The sequence below is a fragment of the Manis javanica genome, chromosome 12, assembly GCF_040802235.1.
Source record: "Manis javanica isolate MJ-LG chromosome 12, MJ_LKY, whole genome shotgun sequence".
Lineage (NCBI taxonomy): Eukaryota > Metazoa > Chordata > Mammalia > Pholidota > Manidae > Manis > Manis javanica.
Genome location: NC_133167.1, coordinates 19,021,755 through 19,038,475, shown reverse-complemented (window position 1 = coordinate 19,038,475; position 16,721 = coordinate 19,021,755). Strand labels below are relative to the sequence as shown.

Here is a 16,721-nt window from a genome sequence, read left to right as displayed (position 1 = left end):
TTGAAGCTTTCTTGATTGCTCAAAAGGTAGATTGGTAGGAAACCTCTTAAAGTAATTAGCCGGTGTTGGATAATGAGATGCTCACCCTTCTTAGCTACCATTGTGTGTATTTTATGCTGTAATCTAATCAGCAAGTGCCATCATAATAACAATAATAATAATTTATAATTGCTAACTTTTTTTAAGTGCCCATTGTTTGCCAGGCATACTTTCATAAGCATTTTCCTTTTAAATTTCACGTAATCCTCACAAGGACCCTGAGAGGCAGGGGCCATAGTATCCTCATTTTTCAGATGTGGGACCGAAGGCACAGAGAAGTTGCATCACTTGCCCAAGGTCACACAGCTAGGAAGCGGCAGAACTGGGATTTGAATGCAAGCTATTTGACTGCTCAGACCCATGTATAAAATGGAGCAAATAAGAATGCCCACCTCAGAGCATAGCGAGGAGCAAAAGAAATGGTTCATGTGAATCTCTTGGCACTGTGCCTGGTTTACAGTAAGCGCTGAATAATTGTAAGCTACAATCACTATCCCTGCTTTGGGAATTCAGAGCATTTCTGACCTACTGGGCTCTCCGCTCCTATATCCCCATAGCACCCTTTAGAACCACCCTTGCAACCTGGCATGCCTGTTTGTCTCTCCTCCCTGAGTTCTGTGGACGCCTCAAGGGCAGGCACTCTGCACTTCGGTATCTAGGTCCGGGACCAGCTCCATCGCCTGAGTTTACTGAGGCTCAAGAAAGCAAGGAATGAGAGTAGGTGCGATGACATAGCAGGAGGGCAGGGCCTCACGTTTGCCTGTCTGTTTCTTGTCATTGCAGATGTCAAGACTAGGAAATGGAACTTTCTCCTGGAAGAGCACAGTAAACTAAGTGAGATGCCCACCTTGCTTGCTTCATATTATGCTGTTTTTAAGCTTTAATTATCTGCCTTAAAGTTAACATTTTAAAAGACTCTGTTCCTTCTCTGCTGTGGTGACTTCACACACTTGTGTACAGGACAAGTAAAGGTGAGAAGGCTCTTGAGCAGCCCTACCCCTGTCTGCTGAGGTGGTGGCTTTGTAACAGCCCAGCCAGCACAGGGCCTCTTCTGCGAGGCAATACCCGTCAAGTTCCTGAGGCCTGTGAGACCTCCCACCGTCAGAGGAGTGTTAGAAGAGAGGGTATGTGGGCTTTGGCAGTCAGAGGGGGGCCAGGATTGCTTAGCTTAGATGGAAGTTCCTTTAGATACCCTCCAAGAGCAGGTTCTCAGTTTACTTCTGGAGCCAGACGAACAACAAAAGTTGGAGAGTCTCAGTGGTTACGTGCTTCATTATGGGCTGAGTTCTACGAAAGGTGGAACCCTACACCAGGGTGCATAAGCATTTGATAAACACTTTAGAGACTGACCCGTGGAATGGCTATGTGTACAGATAAAACTACAAGAAGGAGAGGCCAGTTTGGGCTGATCATTTTTCTCTATTCTTCTTGGCTGGGGCAATAAAGTCTAACATGCCTGAGGAAAGGAGACATGGTCGTATCTCAGCCTGTCCTGGAATGCCAGTCTGTCTGTCACCCATCTTCCAAGCTTCACAGTTCTGCAGTGGGTGTGTAGTTGGCCCAGCATAGGGTCCTCTTGCTTGATCCCCTGAGGACTTGTTGGGTCAGGGGTGGTACCAGTCAGGCCAGGAGAGACTTGCTCTCAGTCATTGGCCACCTTGCCCACCAGGCTAGAGCTTCTAAGGAAGAGGGAGAAGCTGGGTGTCTTCCTTTGTCTCCTTATGTGACTTACTATGTGACATTGAGCAGGTAATTCAACATTATAAAAAATGGGGTCTTTAATTCATGTCTGCCCCACTGACAGAAATGAAACATAGGGAAGAGCTTTTGATTCCTGGAGGAAAGACTTGCTGCAAACTCAAGGTTAAGCTTGAATATGATGGGATACTTCTTTAGTATCAGCAAACACTAGCTAAAGCAGGAAGGATGGCAGCAGTTGATCTGAGACCCCAGGGCTACTGCTGTTTGGAACTTAATGATTCAGAGGGAACTATTTGGCCAAAACTGAATTTCTGGTGAGTAATAAGAGTGAGTTTTTCCCTCTTGCCCTTTCCCTTTCAACCATAAAAAGACTCATAAATATATTAACTATGAAGACTTTGACTTTTATGGAATGACAAAGAGCAGGATACTTTCAGCATTAGCAGATGAGTATAACAATGAAAAACCATGGCTCACCACTCACCAAAGCACTACAGCTCGAGATCTTTTGTGGGCCATAGATTCTGAAGTATCTGATGAAAACGATGGGTTCCTCACCCAGAAAAATGCACATAATGGTCGCACACAAAGTTTTTGCATTTGATATGAATAACACCATGGCTTTTGAGTTAATTCTAGATTTAGAGTTCAGATTGCTTTTTTACATTCTATTAATCTTGCCATTACACTGTCTTGAGGAAGATATGACTGATTCTCCCATTTGTAGACTGGGAAAAGCTTTCACCCAGAGAAAGGAAATAGTTGTTTTTTTTTATTGGGAGCATTACAGGATCACAATAAAGTCAGTGACAGAAATCAGGCTAAAATTACATTCTCGAGTTTGCAACGTGACCCATTTGGAAATTATAAGTCACATCCATGAACCAAGAGGTGGGGGAGACAAGGCACCGAGGAACGTCACAGTCCCGGCTTAGTTCTGCCTCCTTCGCTAACAGCGGTCACCTGGGGGCGTTGCCCCTCTCCTCATCCCAAGGTCTGTCCTTTTGTGTGAAGTTAGGTTATTGACTCTGGGCTAGTGAAGATGTGCATATGAAACTGATTAACAAATGACAGTAGGACCTTCTGAGTACATAAGTGTACATTGATGCCATGGTGACATTTATTTTCTGCAAATAAAGTGAGTCTAAGAGCTTTCCTCCTCTCTCTTTTCTAAGTGACTTGAGGCCTTTTGCCCACAGTGAAACTGGCAGAAGGCCTTTTGTTTTCCCCTGACTGTCACAGTCCAGAAGGGTTCCACATCCCCCTCAAAGATTTTGTCTTGTCAGCTGCTATTTGAAAACATTAACATCGCTCTGCTGTGTGGCTCAGTAATGTTCTGCCAAAGAGCAATTTTACAGAAACAATTTCTAGATGACTCATGAAGCCAGACAGCATAATCCTGTCATCTTCAGGCACTAGGAAAGGACCACAGAGAATGGGGGCTTTCTCAGAAACGCACCCCATGGGCTGAACTAGCAGCACAGGATTTTGGAGATAGCAGTTGGTAGGAAACAGCAGAGAGTGGCTTTTTTCCCTCTTGAATGGCTGAAAGAACATAATGCTTATAAAGCACCACATTTCACACCAGCCGATCATCAGCCCTTTCTTAGCTTTCATCAGGTATTTGAGTCTCGACGATCACTAGGATTGAAATGAAAATGGTTTCTGAAGGCACATGGAGTGCTCAGTCCCCTGAAGTAAGCAGAAATCAGCATGTTCAGATTTAATTTGGAGACATAAAATGTATTTCTGCATCAATATGGAAAGTCTCTTTTATATTAAAAGCTGCCAACCTTACCTAATTTCTTATCTCGGTGATTCTGTTCATGCAAACTTTTCAAGAAATAACTGGCACATATATTTAGTGAAGGACAGAAATAGATTTAAATATATTGAAAATATAAAGCAGTTCAAGGTAGTAATAGATGCCTTGGCTCTTCATGTTCGTGTCAATACTTGCAATGGTAGCCAATTGATGGTTGTGGCAAAAGACTTTTGGAGTACCTTGTAAGAATATTAAGAAAACTCATGACCATATGGAATAAAGAACTAACACCCTTAGCATTTCAAATAATACTAGGTAGAAATGAAATATACCCAGTTTCTCTCTTTGGTTCCCTTTACCAATTCCTGAGGCATTTTACCCCCTTTGCAGGTTACTACAGGTGACTATGACTTCCCCGGGGTGCCCCTGAAAAGCAAAGGACAAAGAACAATTGAAGATCTGTAAACAATGGTTATGCTTCTAATTAGACTTTTTCAAAGGACAGTGATAAAAGGGAAGAACATCTTGAAAGCTAGAGCCCATAGGACAGTATTTTAATGATAATTCTACCACCAGGGATGTCTGGGTCTATCATCTTTAACTTTAATTTTTAACTTATCTTCTCCTGCCCTTCCCATCAAATCCAGAATTGTATGTTTTATTAGTATCTCTGGTTTATTCTTTTTCTGTTTCTCTACTGAATAAAGGGTTTTTTCTCTTTAATTTTAAAATCAGGAGAGGCTAAAATGTTTCAAAAAGCAAACTCAGTGAAATTAATTTGCTTTCCTTTCCATGTAGACTCAAGTAATTTTTCCTGCTTAGGTTAATGGCTCTGACTGGAAGAAGAGATTTCCCCACCCATTGTATAGCGGTCTGGGACCAGCACACTTGGAAGGAAAGAAAGGACCGCTAAATAAAAGCTTTGATTGAAAGAACAGATTAATAGTCACTCTTAGTGACAGACTCTGAGCTTCTTAGCAGGGGCTGGTAAGCCTTTTGCAAAAGGCCAGAGGGTAAACATCTTAAGCCTTGTGGGCCATGTGGTTTCTGTCCCAACTACTCAGCCCTGCCATTGTAGCATGAAAGTGGCTCTAGACAGCTCATAAACTAATTGTCATGGCTGTGTTCCAGCAGAACTTTATTTACAAAACAGGCAGTAGGAGGATTTGGCCCACAGGCCTTAGCTTGCCAACACCTGCTTCAGAGGACAGGTAGGGAGCTGTTAGGTCACGTCCAGACTCACAGGCTTGCTGGCCGCTTCCCTGCTGAGATCACTAGTACAGCAACTCTCTCAAGGGGACGCCATTTTTCTCTTATGGGAAGGGTCAAAGGCACACAGGGCCACTTGCATTTTTGTCCATTGGTATAGCCTTAGCATGGATTCTGCCCTTTATTATTGTTATTGCTTCTAAGTAGCACTACTGTCCTACTAATCTTTCTTGGAAAGGCCTAACAGCTTCTCTCTACAGAGCATGGTGCTTCCTTACCTGTTGACAGCAGGCAACTTAGAATTCTCAGGCTTCTCAAACATCAAAATTGAAATAAAACATAGGAGAATTGAAACAAGACAAGATTTATTCATTCTAAGTCTTTTTTATGGATCTTTCTGGGCTGGTTTTTAAGAATATGGGTCCTTATTTATTTGAATGAATACTAAGATAATTTTTTAAAATACTTTAGGTCAAAAAAAATCACAAGACACTTCACAGTCCTTTTGCTTTATGCTTGTAGGAAATCAGTGGTGCATCGCTCATTGCCCTCTTTGCAAAAAATTAAGGACTAGAGAAAGAAAAGTGTAGTCTTCTGGTTTTATGTACTTTGCCTAGGATACATCTGCCAGCTCCCGATTTTCTCTCTGGTTACTTTTTTGAGATGATACACAGGAGAATTCTAGCCCTTGAACTTTGTGTTTTCAAAGCCCCTTCTCCTTCCCTAGATCCTTTGGGCATTCAGTCCAACTCATATACCTCTCCTCCTCTTTCTAGTTGAAAAGGTGCGCTGCCTTCCACAGGTTCAGCTGGATCCTCTGCCCAAGACGCTCACCCTGGCTTTTGCTTCTCAGCTGAAGAAGACGTCTGTCTGTCTCACGGCAGACATCCCTGAGGCAGACCTCTCCAGAGTGGACCCCAAGCTCGTGTCTAATCTGCTGCCCTTTCAGAGAGCTGGAGTCAAGTAGGTTCTTGATCTTCCTCTTGCTCGGATTTCAGCACTAACTATGGACTGGGTTCCCATGCTCCCTCTTTTACGAATGGTCATCCTTTCACGAATGTCTAGAAGCATCTAGGCCTTAAATAGTGAGGCTTGCTGTAACCAAACCCTGATTGAATCCACTGATTTCAAAGTCCATGTGCTAATCAAGACTCTGGATTGGAGATGTGCAGAAACCCAGCTCAGACTAGCTTAAAAGAAGAGACTTCTCAGTGCATGTCCTAGAAAACCCAGGGTCTCTAAAGATCTCGTCAGGACTCTGACCCTCTCTCAGACCTGCTCTCTCCCTAGTTTGCATTGTCCTCAGCCAGACACCCCTCAGGAGGCAGCTGGGGCTGCCAGGGGGCCTCCAACTTGCATCCATCAGCTCACAAGCCAATGGAAGCACCCCTTTCTTAGTGGGTCCAACACTGAAATGCCTGAAATCTGGTGCTGACGGTGGAATCATTCCCTGTGGCCTGGGGATCTCGGGCATCTTGTTGGCAAGCCTGGGTGGTAGGCCCGTCCACAGAGCCAGAGTTGGAGCCTGCCCATCAGTTACTTGGACTGAGAGTGTAAGGTGGGGGTCTTCCAAAAGAAAGGCAGGGTGTTCTTAAAATAGAAAGAAAAAAGATAAACCCATGTTCTGACCCATCCTGTTTTCCAGAGTTTCTTGGGAGAAGCAAAATGACAGGTTTGAATTTGCCTTCTAGTGAATATATGGGAGGTTGAGGAGAGGAGAGAGACAGTCTTGATAGCCATCCAGAAATAGTACAAGCTGGACCTGTTATTAGACAGTGTGATTGGAGGTAGAGTCCTGTGCAAGGGAAGGAGATAGATTGTCAGTGGAACTGGCAAACGACGACAGCCTGCCTATGTGCGGCCACTTGTGGTGTTTGGTTAGAAATGGCTACTGTCTCCTACAGGATTTAATTCTCTGTATGCCATTTGGGCCCAGTTGCACCTTACTGCACTGCAGAAGTGGATTGGGGCTGAAGTTCATGTCTGTGTTTTCTGAGGAGGGGTGCAGCATTTTTTCTGTTACACTGAACTACTGTGTCAAAAAAGGCACTCAGCTGTGTGATTGTTACTCTGTTATCCAGGCATTCTCTTTGTTCTCATTTTTGGCACTTTGTTTCCTAGTTGGGGTACCTGAAGGCAGGGTGAAAGGAAAGACCATGAAATTCAAGGATCTGTTCTGCTCTGAGAATAACTGGAGAGGCAGATCATGTGGACATTGTAAATGGTAGTGCCAAGGAGGCTGAAACAGAAGGCCCTCCATGGTTTGTTGCTTAGGAGACCCTGTCTGCCCTAGCCACCAGTTTTGTAAATCAGAAAGGAAAACTGAGTCTTTTCACACTTGCCTCCCCTTTCCTGTCTGTGTGGTGGATTGGGGCTGGAAGCAGTCGACCATTTCACATTTGCCCTATTTCGAAGATTTAACTGAGACAGGTGTGCCGAGAGGAGTTGGGGCTGTTTGGAGAAGTGAGGTTGCACACCTCTGGGCTTCCTTCCTCCCCACTGGAGGAGTGAGATCATGGCCAGGTGGGTGCAGAAAAGGAGTGCTCCCTCTCCCCTGATGCACCGTTATGGCTGCTGGGAGGACACAGAAGCACTGACATGACACCTTCGTCTCCATGCGCTGCGGATCCCAGGCATGCTGGCCTCACGCCACCCACAGATCTGCTCAGTTTTCAGCTTCTGTCAAGCACTGGCTTCAAAGGGGAGAAACACTATTCAGGCAATTCAGAAAGGCCCATGCAGCCTAGCATACTTGTCAGCCAAACCAGCTGCTGATTAGAAGAAGCTACACTCTGTGGTTATTGAGTGAGAAAGCAAGAGAAAGAGCTGTTGACTGGCTTGTCAACAGGTTTTTGAGCAGATGATCAGGTTTTTAGGAATTCAGATGCAATGGGGCTGGAGTTTGGAGCAGGAGACCAGACATCTGGCACTAGGGATCCTTTTAGCTTTTCACTGATTCATCATGTAAGTCAATTAAGTCATTTTTACTGTTTGCATATTGAATATATTTCTTCTTTTTGTGGAATAATAGTTATCAGAGAAACACTTCCCCAGCACTTATGATGGTGCCAACCATTATCCAAAGCGCTTTAAACATTATTAACTCTGGCAACAGTCTCTGGTGTAGGTCCTATGATTATTCCCATCTTACAGCTGAGGCAAAGGAGGATAGATGACTTGCACAAAGCTGTACCTGGTTGGGATTGCAGCTGGGCCAGTCAGGCACAAACTGTTACCAAGAGCTGTTGCCCTGAAGGGCTTTGGGCCCTAGAGGCTGCAGTTAATGAGAAGCTTTGCTGGGGTGCTGCTTCCTCCTGGGTCCCCTAGACCATCCTTCCCTGTCTGTCTTCTCCAGTACTTTCTGTCTGCTAGCTGCATTCCCTTTTCCTTGCATACAGCAGACTCTAATCTTGAGAAAGCCTCATTTTGGCCCCACCATCTCACCTTTCTTCCTTTCCCTCCTGGGCAGATCTGTCACATGAATAAGTATGCCCCTGCCAGCCCCTCATTAGGGACTCTTTGCCACTCTCTTCCTCTCACATTCCCCAGGGCCTCACCTGCACTGGGCTGGGGTGATTCCTCTTATTGGAAATGTCCTCCCTTAGCTTCTGTGACCTAATGATCTTCTAGCACTTCTTAGTACCTTTTGACCACGATTCCACATTTCCCCTATTTTGACTCTATCAGCATCATTATTATTCTGCCCTCTACTTGGCTCCTGTCTTGCCTCTCAGGGGAGCAGGTGTCTTCTTGTGAGCAGGGCCCATGCTGGCTAGTGCGGCCGCCCACACCGCGCACTGAGACACTGTGTATCAGATGCACACTGAGCAGCGCCTGTCACCTGACGTGGTGGTGTGATGGCAGGTTAACTAATGCCTGTGCTGCACCGCCGTCCTTACCTTGTCTGCTGTCAGTTTTGCCATAGCAAAAGAAGGCCGCCTGCTACTTGCTGATGACATGGGCCTGGGGAAGACCATCCAAGCCATCTGTATCGCTGCCTTTTACCGGAAGGAGTGGCCACTCCTGGTGGTGGTACCGTCCTCCGTGCGCTTCACCTGGGAGCAGGTCAGGTCTCTCTCTCTTGTGATTTTAACAAAGGTTTTCCTCAGTGTTAAAGTAATCAGAGAACAGCTTGGGATGGGCCCTGGGGAGCTCTAAAGATTCTGCCTCAGCTGGTGGGGGGAAGGGAGATGAATGAAATGATCACTGGGCCAGGCCAGGCCTTTAGGGAAGGAAGCCGTGAGTTGCCGAGCTCAGACTTGCTCAGTCTGTCAGCAGACACTTCCTGAGCACCACCCTGCTAAAAACACCGCTCACCTGTACCACACTTAGGTTTCAAAACATTTTTACCTCCTTTATTTCCCTGAATCCCTAATAGTCATGTGCTGCAGACACCATAGACACTAATCCCATTTACAGATGAGAAAACTGAATTTCAGATTGGTTGAGCGCCATGCTCGCTGCTTACACAGAGCGGTGCGGGATCATCTTAAGGTGCATCTCCTCACTTGGCTCACAGTCTCCCACCCTGTGGAAGGTGGTGCGGACCAGATGTTCTCTGTCTGCCGGGTACCTTTATGGCTGAAGAGCCTGACATAGACATTATGTCATCACTCGGCTGTGAGCTGTCTTCCGTAAGTCCAGCGATCAGAGTGATTCCATGAAATGACCAAAAATCCATATGAGCAAACCACTTGAGGAGGGCAGACCCAGTTCATCGAGTGCGGCTTCTCCCACTTTGTGCTCCCCATGGTGGCCGTCAGCATCCTCACCCCGAGGCTTCTTCCTGACGCCCCCGTGGGCCGTTCCTGGAGAAGAGGCAGCCAGACCTGCAGCCTGATGCCCAGATGTGCCCTTCCCATCGAAGAGAAGACAAAACAAAGAAAGTGTGATCGAAACAATGTCAGTCTTTTCCTGTCCTAGGGATCTGAATTCTGTGTCTCTAGAAATGACTGATTCAACACATACTTATTTTGCGTGTGTTAGATTCACACAGCACCCTCAAAAATACTAGGGAAGAGTCTGACAGATGGTTATAAGCAAGTCAGAGACTAAAGAAAGAGCAAGAACTCATGGTATCAGAACAGGGTCAGTCAGGCCTAGCAGGGGAGCCCCCAGACACCAAGCCGCTGGCATGGAGGCACCTGGTGACCCTCCATTGGCTCCAAGTACTGGCTTTGGCTAGAGAGGCAAGATTTCTGGAGAGAGTAGATGGCTTTGTAGAAAGTACTCCCAAAATGTTTTCATCATCAGTACCTTCATTGTCGCAGGCTCTGCTAAAAATTCCCATCTAAAATTTTTAAAACGAGTCAAATTCTTTCCCTGTAGAAACTTGCCATCCAGTTAGATATCGCAGAAGTAAAATCCATGGATACCACAAAATGCCTGCTAACAATTAAGCGCTTGCTCACCCAGGAAGGAAGGGTCCTGTTAGTGGGAGGGGGAGGGGAAGGTGGGCAGGAGGATGGAGTTAATTGGAGGCGTTTCATTCACAGGCACAAGGGTTGTGGCAAGGGCAGGGGGTGTGGAGGGAAAGAGGCCGAGGTCATGTTTCAGGGAGCATTAACACGGGCCATGCCAAGGGAAGGCGGTTGGTGGCTTGGCTGGGGTCACAGCTGGAAGCTGCTGGGTCTGGTCAATTCAGTTTTGTTCCCTCCTGTCACCCCAGGCCTTCCTTCGGTGGCTGCCGTCTCTGAGTCCAGAGCACATCAATGTCGTGGTGACCGGCAAGAATCACCTGACAGCGGGTTTGGTTAACATCGTCAGTTTTGACCTTCTGAGCAAGTTAGAAAAACAACTAAAAAGTCGTCATCATTTTAAAGTTGTCATCATTGTAAGTGACTTGGCAACATCTTTATTTTATCTCTGTGGAAGCTTTCTTCTTAATAGCACCAAGAACTTCCCTCTCTGTGCTCTCATGGAGCCTCTCTCTGTTTCTAGGAGAAGAGCAGTCACTGTCTGTTTTGTGGAGAACTAATGGTTCATTCTTCTCAAAGAGCAGCTCTCCGCCCTGACTGCAGTGCACGTTAAACCCTCCTGGGAAGCTTTTTGGAAAATGTGGTTCACTCAGTCTGCGCTTGAAGTTTCTAGCCCTTCTCCCTGCCATGAGCTCATAGATCGGCCAGCTTGTGGACTCCAGGCCACCTGGGCTCCCAGAACTACAGCCCAGACGGCGTTGCACAGGCCTTCCTCTGTGCCCTCTGGTCAGAATGGCCCAGACATGCAGTTAGTTAATGAGTTTTCTTCCAGCCAGTATAGACATTCGCTCCACCTCCCCTAAAAGCACTTACTCTGGTTGTTTTCTGCAAAGGACGCTGTACTCAGATCCTGCTCCCAGATGGGACAGTGCATCTTCCAATCACTGCCTTTCCTTCTAGCTCCTCACATGTGTCACAAGGCAAATCTAGAGAGCCGGGGCACCGGGCGCCTCTGTCAGCACTCCATGTGTTCACATGGCTCACAATTACAAAATCCAGAAGTATGCAGTTTCTCTCATCCCCGCCCCATCCACCCAGTTCCCATCCCAGCTCCAGGTTACCGCTAACAGACATTCCGGGGCAGGGCATCTGGTGGATGATTTACAATGGAAGTTTGCCCTTGTTTTCCTCTTGGCAAAACAAGAAGCCTGGTGCCTCCAGATGATATACAACATCTTTATTCAAATGTGTGAATTTTAAAAGCTAATGGTATTTTCCTTCCCTTAAAAATAGAATTCTCTACTGACAGTGGCTTCCCAAGTCTTGACGCTCAAAGTTATAGTGCATATCTTGCCTAGAAGGAGAGAAAGGAGAGAGTTTTTAGGAGGCCCAGAAAATGAGAGCCTCTGAGTCCCACAGGTCAAGATTGCAGGAGAGACTCCGCGCCTGTGGGTTTCCCGGCATGGGGCTGACTGTTGTGGGAGGCACTGCCATCCCTGTGTTCACCTAGCAGTTGAGTACCAGCTCCACGCCCTGCATAGTGCTTCAGACTGAAGGTGTGGAGGGAGGAAAGTCAGCCCCCATCCTCCAGGGTACCACAGCCCAGCAGGACAGACAGACACATACCCAGATCATTAGAACACATTTACTTGTGAGCCAAGTATTGTGGGAGCTCAGAGAAGGGAAGAAGGCACATTTGCTGACCTCAGGGATCTATTAGTATAATTTTAACATGAGAACCATACTGTGTTCTTAGCACAGGCAAACTTAAATGTATTTTTTTTGCCAAAGCTGTAAGGGTGATGAGTCTTTGGGGGAGTCATTTCTGATTTGACACAAATTCAGGTGTGGCTTTGAAAAAATATTAGCTTCCATGTGAAGTGAAAACATTGAAAGAAGTATCCTGGGATGATAGCAGTGGTCCTGCAGTGAGTAGGAAGAATAATGCCTTCATTTCTTGAGTACTCTCCTGTATCAGGTTCCTTATATGTAATCGCTGATCTTCCCAATGGCCCCTAAAGCAGATGTTAGCCCCATTTCACAGCAATGAAACTGACAATGAGATAGTTACATAATTTGCCCACATGAAGCTAGCAAGATGGAGAGTCACTGATCACAGCTGGATTGCATCTGGCTTTAGTATTTCTGGTTTTCTGTTTCTTCCATATGCCCTAAGATTTTTGGCAAGCTGCTTTCCACCAGTGTTGGTTGTTCTTCAGTTAATTAAGAGCCTTGTCCTCTTCTGACTTGAGAGAAATGTTGTAGGAAAGAATAAACTGATGGCTCTGAGAGGGCACACTTAGAAAAGATTTCAGGTTTGAGCCATTCCTTGTGGTTAGTTGTAATAGTAGTTAGCTTAGAATAGTGGTACATTTTACCCATTGGTTTAAAGGGTCCTTTCCCTTCCGTATTGTCTGTACTTTCTGCTGTTCCTCTCTATTACCCTTTTTATTGATGATATGGGCTCATCCTCAGACAGGAGTACGAATGTCATACCCCAGGTCTTGGGAACAGATACTGTGGCATTTGGGAGTTCATCTCACACGCCCTGCATTGTGCTCAGAGGTGGTTTTTGGTTCCTTGCTGCTCAGGGAACAAGGCGTTTCTTAGAGATCATCGCTGGGGAGAGAGCCCAGATCTCCCCGCATCCCCATCATGGGTGACTAATACCACTGAAGGCTTATTCTAAGGGCCTTACGTGTGTTAGCCCATTTAGGACTTACAACCCCAGTACGTTAGGTACAGGTATCATACCCATTTGACAGATGGAGAAACTGGCACCATAAAGGGGTCGCGAAGTTGCTCAGAAGCACATAGCAAATACTTTGAATGTGTACCGAAATAGAAATATCCTCCCAACTACTAAGAATGTATTAGTTACTCTTTTGGCTTTAGACAGGATGACATAAGTAGTTTGCTTATGCACAAAATGCAGTGCTAGAAATAATGATGTTCCATTTCTAAACATGACAGCCATCCCTTGAGAACAGGAATCACGTCATCTCCCCTTCTCCAGTCCCTGCAGCACTTGGTCACACCTACCTTAGTGACAGCACTCAGAGGGTTGTCTGAGCAGTTGTTCTTGTGGCTGACGCCCTTCCTGTGCTGTGCGTCCTGGGGGCAGGAACTGGGCCCCCTGGCCTTGCTCCAGCGCAGGACCCACAGCAGGTCACAAGCACTTTGCTTCACTGACATGTGTCTTACAGGCAGCATACCACCTTTCAGCACCCATGGAGCCACGTGTCTAAATCCTCTGTTCAGTGCAGCCTGTGAGGTGGGCAGGGGAGTCACTAGCCCTAGTTCTCAGGTGGAAAGCTGTCCCAGGGAGGTGAAGCAGCTTCGCCAGAATGGGGTGGAGAGCTGTGCCAGAGTCCGGGTCCTTACCCAGGCCACAGCTGTCGCCTTGAGCGTGAGTGTGCGATGGCAGGCGTCCTCAGTGTGCTGCTGTGCCAGGCTCAGGCTTACTGTGGGCTCTGTTCTGTCCACCCAGGGTTTCTCGTTCACTGGTGTGACTGTTTCTTTTCAGGATGAATCTCACTTCCTCAAAAACAGTAAGACTGCCCGCTGTCGTGCAGCCATGCCTGTCCTCAAGGTGAGCCTTGCAGAGAACGGCCTTGGAGCCTGAGTGCGTCCTGCACAGAGAGCCCTGTGTGTGTTCTGCTCGGCCTGGCAAGGCGTGCAGGGAGCAGGGCCCACAGGGCCGGGGCTGGGGGCGTGACCTAGCATCGACTTAGGCCACATCTCCATGTAGGGCTTCGGTGCCAAGTGTGTTTTCCTTCCTAACATTCAGCTGAGGACCTAGCGATAGGCTCAGCTGCCTCTGCCTCTCGGAGATGAAGACCTGCTGAAGGTCACAGGCCGAGCAGGGACTGCACTACAGATCCTCCTCGGGCTCCTGGACGAGGCAGAGGGAGACCCTCCAGCAACGTGTCCTCCAAACAACCCAGGAGAAACTGCCTGTCTTCTGAGTCACTTGTGGGGGCAAGGCTCTCATTGTGCTGGGAGCTAAGGGAGATGAGCTCTGCAGACAGCACCCGGCCGGTGGGTACCCTCAAGAAGCACTGGCAGAGCTCAGACATGCCTTACAAGCCAATGTCTTTCTCTGGGGCCCCCCAAGCCTGTTTTGTTATCGGGGGTGTCAGCCTCCATGTCCCTTTCTGTGTGGGTCTAAACCATGTCCCTTTCTGTGCCTGAGCAGTTCAGCTGGTTGAGTCCTGGCTACACAGCAGGCAGCCTTGTGTATGCAGTGTAGCTTCAAATATTTGTCTGAAAATACTTAGTTCTGACATATTTTATTAGCTCCATGTTTCATCCATCACACACTTGTATGTCTGCTGACAGAGGGAGGGCCCCCAAATTTCCTTCCATTTTTTGTATGGAGTTTTTTCCTAATATTGGAAAAAATAGTGAAATTAGAAATGTAGCCTTTTCTCTCATAGCAAGGTAGAAGTCTCCCACGAATGACTTTGGGGGAATCTAGTTTGTGTGGACTGAGCAAACAAAAGTGTGTGTCTATCTTGTGCTCTATTAAAGCAGTCTTTGTGTTGCATGCTGGTTCAGATGCTGCAAAACTGTAGCTTTTATTGCTGAAAAGAAGCTTTAAGTTGTACCTAACTAGGGAAAACAAATATGCTAAATGTTGGTGAAGTTTATTAGCATTTGAAAATTAACTTAGTTTTTCCAATGCCCTGCAAAGTACAAGTGTCTGCTCATTTCAAGTTTTGTTTTAGGAATACCAAGTGGTATCACAAACCCTCCACAGCAGGCCTATGTCATGTGCCCCAACTTGAAAATCAAAATCCTTTACCTAAAAAGCTTAATCCTCTGTTGATATTACCTATAAATATTTATAGGTTGAGAGCCATTTATGGACACACTAAAATGTTTTTCCCAGGTGGTGACCTCTCTTTGGGGAGGCTTTAATATATTTTCTTTTGAAAAATGTTACTAGACCATGGTACTGTGTTTCCAGTATTATAGCCATAACTAAAATCTGTACATACCCCTGATTGTTCAGGCAAAAGCAGCTGTGCAGTAGACAAATTACATCACCAGCAGTATCATAGGAAAGCCTCCAGACAGTTGTCTTGTTGATGCAGTCATTGCCTGGTCAGATAAGCTGGGCTGTGTATCAGTTTCTGAAATATGTGCTGCTAAGCTAGACTTTTAAAGCATCATTCACATTTTTAATCTTGTATTTCAAAGGGACACATTCAGAACAAATATTTAGCTGTTAACTAGTATATATTACTTTGCATTTGCTGTGGAACTTGGGTGAATTTAACATGTTAAGGACCCACGAACAGGTTGCCGGAAACCACTCAGGATTGGGTGGAGGTGGGGTAGGGATTCTATGCTAATATGTGAGCCAGACCTTTCATGTCTGTGCTGTATTTTCATCTAGATCCAAGTCTCTCAACCTTGGTGTTACTGACATTGAGAGTTGGGTAATTCTGTGTTGCATGGCACTGTGCTGGGCAGTTCAGGGTGTTGAGCAGTATCCCCTGCCTCTACCCACTAATGGCAGGAAGTATCCTCTAGTTGTGACAAGCAGAATTGTCTCCAGAAGTTGCCAAGTGTCTCTGGGGGAGGCAAATCACTCCTCCCACATTTGTTGAGAACCACTCGTCTGCGTACTCTTAAGGAAGTGAATCTAAATATTTTCGGTATAAGAGGAGAGTTGGGAACAAGTGAAATGTGCCTTTGAAAAGCCATGTAAGGGCGGAATTTAATATTGCTTGATTGTTCCTCTAACTCGTGGATCTCTTAGAACTCTATTCTGATAATTAAAGATATTTCAGCAAATGTGCATGATGAGTAATAAAGCTGTATCATACAGGCTGTTTGGTAGCCAGGCCAGATCATGCCCCAAAACCATGTGTTTCATAAATGGCGGCAGCAGCCACATGCAGAGGATATGTTGTTAGGTTGTGAGAAACTAGCATCATCATCCCGTGTGAAATATGAAGTCTTTCTACCCCCACAGCACTGTTTACCACTAAACAATGTGGATCTGTTTTTGTATATAAATGTGTGAAAGTGGGCAAGACAGAAAATTATAAAGAACAAAATTAGAATTAATACCTGCAACAGAGAAAACCATTGTTAGAAGTTTGTTTATTTTTCTAACACATCAGTTGTAGGGCAAGATCATTTTTAATGATTCTGGAGTGTTCTGTTGTATGGACACATCCCATAAAAATAGTGTTGGACACTTTTGCAGAATAAATAATTCTGCAAGTGAGCATCGTCAGTATGTTCGTAGCTTGCTTACTTAGTCCTCTTAGGACAAATTCCTATGCTCAGAATTGCTGGATTGTAATCTTACCTTCTGGTGGAAGCCTCTGATGTGCAGTCTGGCCAGGCACAGCCACCTCGACTCCCACCCCGAGCCACACGGAGTCTCCTTAATGGACTCCAGCCCTGGGTGTCACTCTCTTCCCTTTTGAGCAGTGAGGTGTGTGTTTGAATTTTCTTTAGTGGTGTTTTATTTATACTGCTTTTTATTGTTAAACCAGCATTAGATTATTTCTTTAGAGAGAATTATTTCTTTACTTTTCTGTTTTTCATTAAAGTGGTTTAAATAGTGT

At 45.9% G+C, this 16,721-nt stretch overlaps 1 protein-coding gene across 5 annotated transcripts in view; it reads left to right on the top strand.

Annotated features, from left to right (window-relative positions):
* Positions 1–16,721, top strand: part of SMARCAL1 (SNF2 related chromatin remodeling annealing helicase 1) — a 61,828-nt gene that overhangs the window by 8,419 nt on the left and 36,688 nt on the right. For 4 of the 5 annotated variants that reach the window (XR_012123544.1, XM_037016442.2, XM_037016441.2 and 1 more), the window contains 5 exons: positions 823–873; positions 5,491–5,677; positions 8,629–8,779; positions 10,383–10,547; positions 13,658–13,723. Coding sequence is in view for 4 of the 5 variants with exons in the window: in XM_037016442.2 (XP_036872337.2) it covers positions 823–873; positions 5,491–5,677; positions 8,629–8,779; positions 10,383–10,547; positions 13,658–13,723 (620 nt within the window). In the remaining variant the exon portion in view is untranslated. The remainder of the gene's footprint in view (positions 1–822; positions 874–5,490; positions 5,678–8,628; positions 8,780–10,382; positions 10,548–13,657; positions 13,724–16,721) is intronic. The other variant, XM_037016443.2, reaches the window with a different exon arrangement.